The sequence below is a fragment of the Odontesthes bonariensis genome, chromosome 24 (genome assembly GCF_027942865.1).
Source record: "Odontesthes bonariensis isolate fOdoBon6 chromosome 24, fOdoBon6.hap1, whole genome shotgun sequence".
NCBI lineage: Eukaryota > Metazoa > Chordata > Actinopteri > Atheriniformes > Atherinopsidae > Odontesthes > Odontesthes bonariensis.
The window spans coordinates 3,099,288-3,111,260 of NC_134529.1; the positions used below are offsets into that span (position 1 = coordinate 3,099,288).

General features: G+C 38.7%; 1 protein-coding gene across 1 annotated transcript; it reads left to right on the forward strand.

The window, feature by feature from the left end:
- The first annotated feature begins 2,015 nt into the window (after window positions 1-2,015).
- On the forward strand, window positions 2,016-11,688 carry LOC142374811 (cell cycle control protein 50A-like). The gene is made up of 7 exons (XM_075458640.1): window positions 2,016-2,366; window positions 4,599-4,718; window positions 4,809-4,916; window positions 6,235-6,322; window positions 7,612-7,758; window positions 7,845-8,051; window positions 10,369-11,688. The coding sequence occupies exons 1-7, from the start codon at window positions 2,124-2,126 to the stop codon at window positions 10,560-10,562; spliced, it is 1,107 nt and encodes a 368-aa protein (XP_075314755.1). The 5' UTR covers window positions 2,016-2,123; the 3' UTR covers window positions 10,563-11,688.
- The last annotated feature ends 285 nt before the right edge of the window (window positions 11,689-11,973 follow it).

Below are 11,973 nucleotides of genomic sequence, written 5' to 3' on the forward strand. Positions count from 1 at the left end.
TTTAAGTCATATAATACACATTTGTGCAGATCTAAACACCCTCATACGTTTCTCACTCTGTTTACCTAATATTCTGCATATTATTATTATAAATAATAATAAAAATAATAATAAAATAAAATAAAAAAAGAGAATAAAAATCCAAGTGTAATTACAGCTGGAAGCAATAACTAATCTGAGCCCTTCAAATATCTCTGTCTCTGTTTCTGTTTCTGTCTGTTTCTGGGAGGATGGACTCGGGATCCAGCTGCTTTCTGCGGAGAAAAGCTGATGAAAAATATCTTTAAACATTTCGATCTAAAAATAATTACATGTTTTTCTCCAGCTCATAGATCGTCTCCATGTTGCTTACAAGGATCATTTAAAGGACAAAATTAATGTTATGGCTGTCTTGTGCATCCGATTAAAGTGACAATGAGACTGTGGAGGAAAAATAAAAACTCCTTGCTGACTTATCACACTTATATGCTATTATTTTCACATTCCCCCCCCCATACATATACTTTGATCATACTCCAGAAAATAGCCGTACCTGTGGAAGCCCGTTTCCGCCATTTAAAAAGTAAATTTAGAAATACTATCTCATAATTATGAGATACTAAGTCAAAATTATGAGATACTATTTCTAAATTTATTTTTAATAAGTGGCGGAAACGGGCTTCCATACTTACCCGATGGATTTTTGTCTAATAATTTCCAATATTGTCCGTTTTTTCTGAGGGCAGCTAATGATGCATTCGACTACAAATGAGAAATCGGATTTTCTACTTTCTAACTGGGAAAAATCAAAGAAAATGCAGCAAAAAAAAATTATTATTATTTTTTTTTACCAAGAACAATCATGATATATATAAATTTAAAAGAACATCTTTCATTTGATGCTTTTTGTTTATGTTTTCTTAATCAACTAAAACAATTCATATTGCGCCTTCAGAAGAGTTTAAGTTTTCCGTGGTGTCCCTAAAGCAGCATATTTTGCCTCCTCGGCGTCACCTGGATCGTAAACTTACGGAAGGAGCAGATATAGCTAGCTTTTCAGCTAGCAAATTAGCATTTAAAAAAGCTGAATTGAATGAGATTGTCTAAAATACAAAGGAAAATAGGGAAAATGAGAAGATCAGAAAGAAGTAGGAGAGAAGAGACAATTATAACAAGACTTAGAATTGGACATAATGGATTGAATAAAAACCTATATATGATAGGAAAACATCAGTCAGGGAAATGTGAGTGTGGGGAAGATGAGACAATTGAACATGTTATTTTATATTGTAGGAATTATCAGGCTCGGAGAAATAATTTAATTAGAAATCTTAGTAGGATGAAAATGAAATTGGATATAGTAGATTTATTGCAAAAAAGAATCAGGAAACAGAGGATATGAGGTTATTTTTTATTATTTAAAACAGTGTAGGTTGTATAATAGAATTTAGTATATATAAAGTATATAAATGAGTGTATATGAGTAGGGACTATGTAAAAGTGTAGGCATATGTAGATATAAGGGTATATATGTGGATATGGGTGTATGAGTGTATGGGTGTATATATATACAATATAAGTATATAAATATATATTTAAATTTAGGTATATATAGGTAAATATAGGTATATATAATTGTCATGTGATTCACACTCCTTACCAGTTGGTGGCGGTAATGCTTCTTTAAGTTGTTTGCCAACCGCCAATAAAAAAAACGAAATCGAGAGAGAGAGAGCAAATTAGTATTTAAAAATAATGGTTTAAGTTAAATGAGATTGTGTGCCTTCAGCTTGGAGATTTGTGTTTAATTTCTTAAAGACTACAGGACTTTTTGAAAGGATTTAGTTTATTTTTTATTTAGTGAATTTTTTATTTATTTGTCTATTTATTTTTAATTTTTTTTAATTAAATGTTTTTTTTAATTTGATTTTGTCACTCCTTCGTCGACGCTCCACACCCGCAGTTACATAATTGTACCGTTGGTGGCGGTAATGCAACATTACGGATGCTAACCACCAATAAATTACAAGAAGAAGAAGAAGAAGAAGACAACTCGCATCAAGAAACAACTGCCCGTTGGCTCGCTTCAACGGTCGCTTAACGGTCGCTACCAACTTTGTAACCGTCAGCTCCGAGCAGCGACCATGATGGCGTCCAGCTACACCGCCAAAGACGAGGACGGGCACATCACCGTGTCCGGGGCCGGCGGCGGGACCCTGCAGAGCAAGAAGCCCGAAAACACCGCCTTCAAACAGCAGAGACTCCCGGCGTGGCAGCCCATCCTCACCGCGGGCACCGTCCTGCCAGCCTTCTTCATCATCGGCCTGATCTTCATCCCCATCGGCATCGGCTTGTTCGTGACGTCCAACAACATCAAGGAGTTCGAGGTAACGTTGTGAGCAGGGGCGAGGCTAGGGTATTTTTTAGTGGTGCCAAGGCACCACCGTGAGATAGCTCGGCACCCCCCTGGCTCAGCACATTTATTTTATTTTATTTTTTATTTTGTTATTTATTTAAATATGCACAATGATAAAACAAGAAAATACATTTATCAATACAAAGGCCAAAAGAATGTGCAGGAGAGGAAAGGAAATATACAAAAAACACTAAATTAAATCAATCAATAAAAGTAACGAAAAGGCAGAAAAGAAAATATTTTAAAATATTATATTATGCAAAAACACTTTTTTTTTTTTGCTCAAGGATGCATTATTTTAGTGACCATTTTATTTATTTTCTAAAATAGAATAGAAGTACTTTATTCATCCCGGCCAGGAAATTACTTCGCAGTTGCAGTTGCAGCATACAGACAAGTAAAATGAAAATAAAAATAAGAATAAAAATAAATAAAAATATATGTACAGCAAAATTGCAACAATGTGCAAGATTGAGATGACCATATTGACAATTAGTGCAGAACAATGATTAACTGTTATTATACAGAGTGATGGCTTTTGTTTTTGTTTTAATTCTTTACTCCCAAAATAAATGTCAAGTTATCTTCAATATTTGTCTCAGGCTCTCTGTTATCCCTGTCAAGCCACAAGTCTTTTGAAATGGTCTTTTGAGGTCAAAATTGAATGTTGTAGGGGAAAACCCTACTCAAAGCGAAACTAATATGTCTCCAAAATTTTATAAATGTACTAGTTTGCCTCAATTAGTGAGAAATAATGTGCCTCTGTGAGCACTGGGGGCTGGGCCCCCCTAAAGACCAGATCCTAAACTCGCCCCTGATTGTGAGTAATGCTCATGACGATGTAAAACACGGAGGAAACCACTTTGTCCATCCAGTAACACACAGTTAAACAGTTACAGTAACATAGTTACTGAGGTGGAGCTGGCCCGTGGACTCGGGCTGCTGCAGCCAGCGTCCATTAAGAAAATCTTGAATTCATCAGTGACCCCTCATCGTGGCATTTTTAAAAAATCTTCTATTGTATGACATGAACATAATTTGAAAGGTTGTGCTCCAGTGAATAATTCGGCAAACATTTTCCTCAAAGTAAGCATTAATTTCTATCCATCTCTACATACTTTCCATTTTTTGAAATGGGCTTCTTGTCGTGCTGCAGTGTCTGAGGAGCACTAACATACCCTCCTGATGGCATCGCTCTGTAATTAACTATCAGTGTAGGAGCTATTTGTTATTTTGTATATTTGGCTCACTTATTATTTAGTTATCTTTTGGGGGTTTAGTTTGGATAATACACCTTTTTTGGTTGTTTATGATATTTAGTATTGTTTGAGTTATTTTGGGTATTTAATTATGCTTTTATTTTGAAAGCACGGGTTAGCTGGGGCGCACTGGGAGAGTTTATTTAGGTGAGCAGGCACCTGGGAGGGCTAATAGTTTTTTACCAGGGCAAGAGAGGCAGCAAAGGCCCATTGTTCTTTATTTGTTTGCTTGTGGTTGGAGAAATAAACCGAAAGAAAGCAAATTTTTTGCCTGGACAATGGACTCAATTTACCTGCGTAAATTCACTCCCCAGGTGTCTCAGTGGCCGTTTGTAAATAAAATTGAAATAAAGTGCAAATGAAACTGAAGCCCAAGTTTGGGCCGCGGCCCTATGGTTAAGAATCACTGGTGTAGATAATCAAAACAAAAAAAGATGTCAAAACCATAATAAACTAAATTAAATCAATTTATTCAATTTATAAAAATATTAATTTTTTTATGTATTTATTTTGTCACCCTTTTATTGATTTATATATATTTAATATATATTTTTTTATTATAAGTAAAATCTAAATATTGGTCCTTTTTTAATTAAAAAGCCTGACTTGATCCTTTAAAAAAGTTTCTTGTCCCGGCTTGATTTGTGCCAGGAATTATCAGCCTGTTCAGTGGCTTGATGTGTGTGCAGGTTTACATACACATGTCTAATAAAAGTCTTTGTGATGATCCCATTTTATTATGTCATTTTATTTGACTAGGTTTTTGGTCAATTAAACCTATACAGTGTAAATATTTAATGGACCCCGGGCCACTTTGTACTATAAAAATTGGGCCTCAAGGTCAAAAAGGTTAAGAACCCCTGATCTACACAAGAGGACGAACAGCCACTACAATCAGTCCGTATGGTAGTTTGAGAATTTATGGGTTCGGTCGTGGTTTTCAGATCGATTACACGGGAGTTGACATGTCCAGTCCTTGCTTCAACTGCTCCCAGAACTTCAGCTGGAACAGCACCAGGCCTTGCACGTGCACAATACCCTTTTACCTGGACCAGTCTTACGAGGTCAGAGTCACATTTTACATCTGCATACATCCAGAATCCAGAATCCAGCCAGGCAGGCAGTTAACAGTCATTTTCCTTCTGAATACACAGAGCAATGTCTTCATGTATTACGGCCTCTCCAACTTCTATCAAAACCACCGTCGTTACGTCAAGTCGAGAGACGACAGCCAGCTGAACGGAGACATGGAATCACTCAAGGTATTTTCCAGAGTTTCCTCAGTATTTTGTTTCTTTAAGGCGAGACGCTACAGGTGAATAGGGTAATACTTTAAAATAACAGATATCACCATGAAACTTCATCAGTTGATTACTTATACAAGTATGAAAAAAAAGAAATTTGTATGTTTAATTATGCAAATTATGCATTATCTCATTAAATATGCGCACATTTGCATATATTTCCGATAGATCTGAACATGTGATAAAGCCAGGTGCAAAATTCTTTGTTCATTTTGTTTACACACAAAATGAAAAGAAAATTACAGAGGGATTTCAGGATATCTGCTTTCATTTCCTAGGAAATCAAAATATACTGTCCATAGCCTAAAAAACATCAATTTTTGCCATATTTTTCTTATTATAATGTCACATAAATCAGGTCAGGAATGATTTATCAACAAATCCTTCTGTAAATATCTTCAGAATACTGCTAAGTGTATAACTGGAAGGTTTGGTGTTAGTAGGTGCTCCATAGACTGAGAAATTGATACTGGAAAAATACCAAAAAATGATTTTGAGAAAACGGCATTTAAAGATTTAAATAGGGGAATTCATTTTGGTAAATTTGGGCAAAACGTACTGCCGCGAATAAACAAAATGTGATGAAATAAACATTTTAATTTATGTTTTGAAATAACACATATTGAAGGAGTAGACTGGCCCAAAATCTAAAAATTGACCACTGCATGAAAAATCACTGTTTTTGATTTTAGTTTGGTTTCTGTGCTGGTTTTTGCCCTTTTTTAATTAAAAACCGATCCATTGTGCCTGCATCTCGCGCTGGCTAAAGGAGCTAGCGTGCTCTGTGGTTTAAGCGGGCTGCGTTGCCAGGTTTAACAGTGTGCCCCCTTTAGGAAACACCATTAAGCCTTAATTAATACTTAATAAAAAATAGTTAATACTACAAAAACACAAACTTAATAAAAATACTTAAGACTGTGCAGTTTTCGCTGTGTGTTATTTGAAAAAATGTATTGTTATTGTTAGCATATTGCTATAAGCTACTATGTGAGTGCGAGCCGCCAATTAAAGCTTGAGGAGCCGCACAGTGAGTATCTCTGCTATAGATGGCTGTTAATAACTGCTCCTTATTTCATCATTTCAAATCAATTCAAAGAAGGAAATTTACTCTAACTTGTCAGACAGTTGAGAACGAATTTACTGCGTCTTCATCGGTTTTCTTTGCGACTGCTGTTGTGAGTCAGGCCGGGAAGTTCAGTGTGTTTTTGTTAAGAAGCGGGCTTGTTGCAGCTCGGTGCCATTTATCTCGTCTCCTTTTCGTCGTCCTCCGACACAGGAGCCCAGCAAGGAGTGCGAGCCATATGCATCCCGCAACAACAAGCCGATCGCACCGTGTGGGGCCATCGCCAACAGCATGTTCAACGGTGAGCAGTTCTTCTTCTGTCTGCAGCTGTTTGCTGAAGAATATTATCAATTTTTTTTAGCTACGAAGGTGAATACAGAAGTGTAACTTAAGGTTTATCTCTCATGTGATCTGAGTGGTTTCCAAAGGCACATTCGGCCCTCGTACAGCACCAGCAACAGCTGTTACAGGATCAGTTATCAGCAGAGGTGGGTAGAGCAGCCACAAACTGTACTCAAGTAAAAGTACTGTTACTTCAGAATAATATAAGTAAAAGTAAAAATTCATCATCCAAATAATGACTTGAGTAAGAGTAAAAAAGGTGAAAAAACTACTCAAGTACTGAGTAACTGTTGAGTAACGTCTGATTTATTTGTTAACACAAGCATTCAATCAGACAGACAAAAATACTAAATAATCATCTTTAGGCCAATTAGAGTTCATCCAATTGATAAAATATATTAAAATGAATTAATTAATTACAAAATAGCTTAAATTAAAATAATCCAGGTACTTCAATAAAAAATAAAAGAGACTTAGGAAATGTTTAAAACATATGTAACCCATATGTAACCTAAAAAACAAACATTCACCTATCCATGGGGGAAAAACGAGTTTAGGAAACTTACCGCTACATGTTTCCTCAAGTTAGATGTTGAGTTTCTGCTGAAATGTGCGTTTGTTTTGGTTGCCACAGAAGACACATAATGTAGCTGCTGTTTCTCACTCTTTGTAAGGTAAACATGCTTTCAGTATGAGGCCTCGTCTGCGTCTTCATTTCCCACCGTTGGTTCTGACATTTTTCATCTGTTTCTTTGTTTGTTTGCTACGACTGCTAATGCTAAAGCTAACCCGTCCCGCCGCTGAGATCGAGTACGGTCACGTGACCAGCCTGCACGGCTGCGTCTGATTGGTGGAACACAGTCAGGTGGTAGAGCCTTTGGCGGAAGTCTCTCTCTCTGTCAGAATAAAACATTAAAATGAGGCGTACGCGGGGGGATAAAAATAATGAGGCGTAGAATACCAAAGAGGTAAGAAGAAAAGTAACCAGCTCATTGTAGCCTAATGTAGTGGAGTAAGAGGACAGTTTCTGCTGCACACATCTACTCAAGCAAAAGGAAAAAGTATAGAGATTTAAAACTACTCCTAGAAGTATAATGTTTTCAAAAACTTACTCAAGTAAAAGTAACTGGTTACTACCCACCTCTGGTTATCATTGAGAAAACGACCGACTCTGTCTTAAAGCTTGAACTCTAATCAGAGTTCAGGTTTAGGGAATCCTCGCTGATCAACCAGCTGCTTTTCTCGCAGACTCTTTGGAACTTTTCTACAACGACCCCAACGGCACAAAGGTCCACATTCCTCTCACAGCCACAGGAATCGCCTGGTGGACAGACAAGCACGTGAAGTTCAGGAACCCCGGGGGCAACAACCCAAACCTCACCAGTGTTTTCCAAGGTAGCGTCCGTGGCTTCTCCCGCTCGCCTCCATCTGTGGCGGCCGAGTTCATCAGACCCCGTTAACATGGTTTCCTTCTCCTTCAGGGACAACGAAGCCGGTGAACTGGCACCGGCCCGTGTTTGAGCTGGACTCCGACCCGGAGAACAACGGCTTCATCAACGAGGACTTCATCGTGTGGATGAGGACCGCCGCCCTGCCCACGTTCCGCAAACTGTATCGCATCATCCAGAAAAGGAACAACATGGTGCCCACTCTGCCCAGAGGGAACTACAGCCTGGAGGTGGTTTACAGTATCCTTAAACTCACTCTGATCTGTCCACACCGGACAAACGCTGATGAAGACCACAACACAACAGACAGTTAAGGGACCTGAAAGGCTCCTCTTACTATCTGTAGCCCAAATTAAAGCCAGGGAGGCAGCTTAGAGCAGATTAAATACAATTAAAGTCGCTAAAATCTTTCTGGCTGTGTTCGAAACTGCATACTACATACTGCATACTGCATACTGCATACTGCATACTACATACTGCATACTACATACTACATACTGCATACTACATACTGCATACTGCATACTGCATACTGCATACTACATACTGCATACTACATACTGCATACTACATAATGCATACTGCATACTACATACTACATACTGCATACTACATACTGCATACTGCATACTGCATACTACATACTGCATACTACATAATGCATACTGCATACTACATACTGCATACTGCATACTGCATACTACATACTGCATACTGCATACTACATACTACATACTGCATACCACATACCGCATACCACATACCGCGTACTGCATACTACATACTGCATACTACATACTGCATACTACATACTACATACTGCATACCGCATACCGCATACTACATACTACATACTGCATACTGCATACCGCATACCGCATACCGCATACTACATACTGCATACTGCATACCGCATACCACATACTACATACCACATACCGCATACTACATACTACATACCACATACTACATACCGCATACTACATACTACATACCACATACTACATACTGCATACTACATACTACATACTGCATACTGCATACTGCATACTACATACCGCATACCACATACTGCATACTACATACTACATACCGCATACTACATACTGCATACCGCATACCGCATACTACATACCGCATACTGCATACCACATACCGCATACTACATACCACATACTACATACCGCATACTACATACTACATACTGCATACTACATACCGCATACTACATACTACATACCGCATACTACATACTGCATACTGCATACCGCATACTGCATACCACATACCGCATACCGCATACTACATACTACATACTGCATACCGCATACTACATACTGCATACTGCATACTACATACCACATACCACATACCGCATACTACATACTACATACTGCATACTACATACTGCATACTACATACTGCATACTGCATACTACATACTGCATACTACATACTGCATACTACATACTACATACTGCATACCACATACTGCATACTGCATGCTGCATACTGCATACTATATACTATATGCTACATACTGCATACTACATACTGCATACTACATACTGCATACTGCATACTACATACTGCATACTACATACTGCATACTACATACTACATACTGCATACCACATACTGCATACTGCATACTATATACTATATGCTACATACTGCATACTGCATACTGCATACTACATACTGCATACCGCATACCGCATACTACATACTACACACTTCCATACTACATACTGCATACTACATACTCATCGATCAGACAGTATGCAGAGCGTTTACCCACAATGCATTTCGCTCCTGCCCGAGCCGAAATCAGCCGGCCTGAAGCTGATTTCCCTTAGGCTCTAAACTCTGTAAACTTTAGCAACATTTGAAACATTTTCAGGAGAGAAAGTAGTCGTTTAGATCCCCAACGTGTTGAAAACCTGACAAAATACCGGCTGTTTACCATTTTGTTCCCACGAATTCGGCGCTACTAAAGCTAGCCGCAGTGAGCAACGCACTTCCGGTTATTTTCACAAAATAAAATACCCGTTGCCTTTTATCATAGGGAAAGCCATTACCATACAATTGGTGCTTTTGTTTTGAAAACAGGAAGTGAACCTACCCTCGTTGTAGCTAGCTTGAAACTGCCGTTTTGACAGGAAATGACGATCGGCGACGTCACGTTACGTTGCATCTTGGGTAGTTTGAGTATGAGTAGTTACCTCATGATGCATACCCAACATTTCAGAGAATCTAGTATGCATCCGGGAACTTCTCGCTTATTCAAACTCGCATACTAACTCAAGAACTTAGTATGAGTAGTAGGAGTAGCAGGAGAAGTATGCGGTTTTGAATACAGCCATTGTATTCATCAAAAGTTACACTGAAAATAACAGAAGAGCTTAAAAGCAACAAGATAACTGAATCTAATGTCATATGAAGATTAATAAAGGGGGGTTTTTCTGTTCCGTTAAACTATAGACTCGATGTTGACATTGTGTCTGTAACTCTGGCTTCCCATTGGTCGGTTTCCTCTTCAACCAGTCAAACCCAGATTATCCCGTGCGCAGCTTTGAGGGCAGGAAGAGGATGATCCTGAGCACCATCTCCTGGATGGGAGGCAAGAACCCGTTCCTGGGCATCGCCTACATCACCGTGGGCTCCGTGTGTTTCTTCCTGGGCGTCGTCCTGCTGATCATCCACCACAAATACGGCAGCCGCAACAACGGCGCCGACATCTCCAACTGAGAGCCGGAGCCGGAGCCCGGCTCGCCTGCGCTGCACTGAGAAGGTCCTGCCAGTCAGATTAGTTTGAAACAACTTATTATTGGGTAAAGCAGCCATGGCGAATGACAATTGATCGTTAATCAATCGTTACTATCTTTAGAGATGCTGGTGCACGGATGTTTGATGTTTGTTAGCCGTCTGTGAAGCTGAGCTAACCAGCTGAGGGACATAATCAGGTGTTTCCAACTCCTTTGTGAAGATTAATTGAATGAATTCATTGAATTTAGGATTTTTTTCCTCATATTTAAGGAAAAATTGTGGGATTTTTCCACTTGGATCCTAATTTATTTGCTTGTATGTGGTTGCAAGATATTGAAAGGCATACAGATGTTTGCAGTCAGACACGGTTTGAACAAGAAACACAAGCTAACGTAGCTTTAAGCTAACAACAGACTTCTAGAATTACTTTTTTTAAAATCTGACACCCACATACAAAACGAGAGGGGAACCAGATTGGGAAACCATTTTATAGATCAATAAATAGGCCTTGTAGCTATAATTGGTCTGTATAAAAGAAAAGAGGGATGAATATAGCCTCAGAGAACACAGAAAGTTGGGATTTCTTTTCAGGATTGGCGATGGCTGCTTTCAGAGAGCTGCTCAGACGTAGAAGCTGTGATCCTGCAGGATCTCTGGGGCCGTGCAGGCGAGCCGGACCGCCCGACGGGATCACCGAGCCGCTCCAGCAGCTCATCTTCGTGCCTCGTTTTGTTGACGACATTTTTCCTGCTTTCAAACTGAACTCGTAGCACTTTTTAAAACCAGAGAGTTCCTCATCGCACAGATAACATTTTTTATTTTTTGTATTTATGTCAGAGTTTTACGAGCCTGTATTTGCACGTCACGCCTCGCCTGTGGCGACGTCGTTCTGTGGTCGTTTGCACATGATGATAACTAACACCACCGCATGGTAGAGCAGTAACGCAGTGTGATTAAACACGTGAATTCATGCTTTTCACTGATTTTACCTTCGTTTTACACGCACATTCTGACATCTCCAGCTGGTTCTGAGCTGAAAGTTCCCTTCATGTGCTTGTTGAATAGATGTTGCATGTTGACATGTGCCGAATAAAAGTCATTTATTAACTTTTGAGACTTTTTTTCTGAGTTAAACTAAATGAATTTATTTTAAAAAAAGGTTCCTAAAGATGTTGCTTTAGCTAAGGAATTAAACTGTAAATAGTTTCAGTATTCAAGTTTATTCCCCAAGCAACAAGACAACATTTAAATAATTACTTTGCATTTATTTGCATTCAGTATTCACAAAAACAGGCTGAACTGATCACGAGACAGGAAGATAATTAAATATATTAACTATTAAAATATGTACGTGTCCATTAAAAGTCAAAGACCACTAAATGATTGTGAGTTT

Coding starts and splice junctions, on each gene's coding strand:
- LOC142374811 (XM_075458640.1), top strand. CDS start 2,124: ATGATGGCGTCCAGCTACACCGCCAAAGACGAGGACGGGCACATCACC. Junction 2,367..4,598: donor ACAACATCAAGGAGTTCGAG/GTAACGTTGTGA, acceptor CGTGGTTTTCAG/ATCGATTACACGGGAGTTGA. Junction 6,323..7,611: donor CGCCAACAGCATGTTCAACG/GTGAGCAGTTCT, acceptor CTTTTCTCGCAG/ACTCTTTGGAACTTTTCTAC.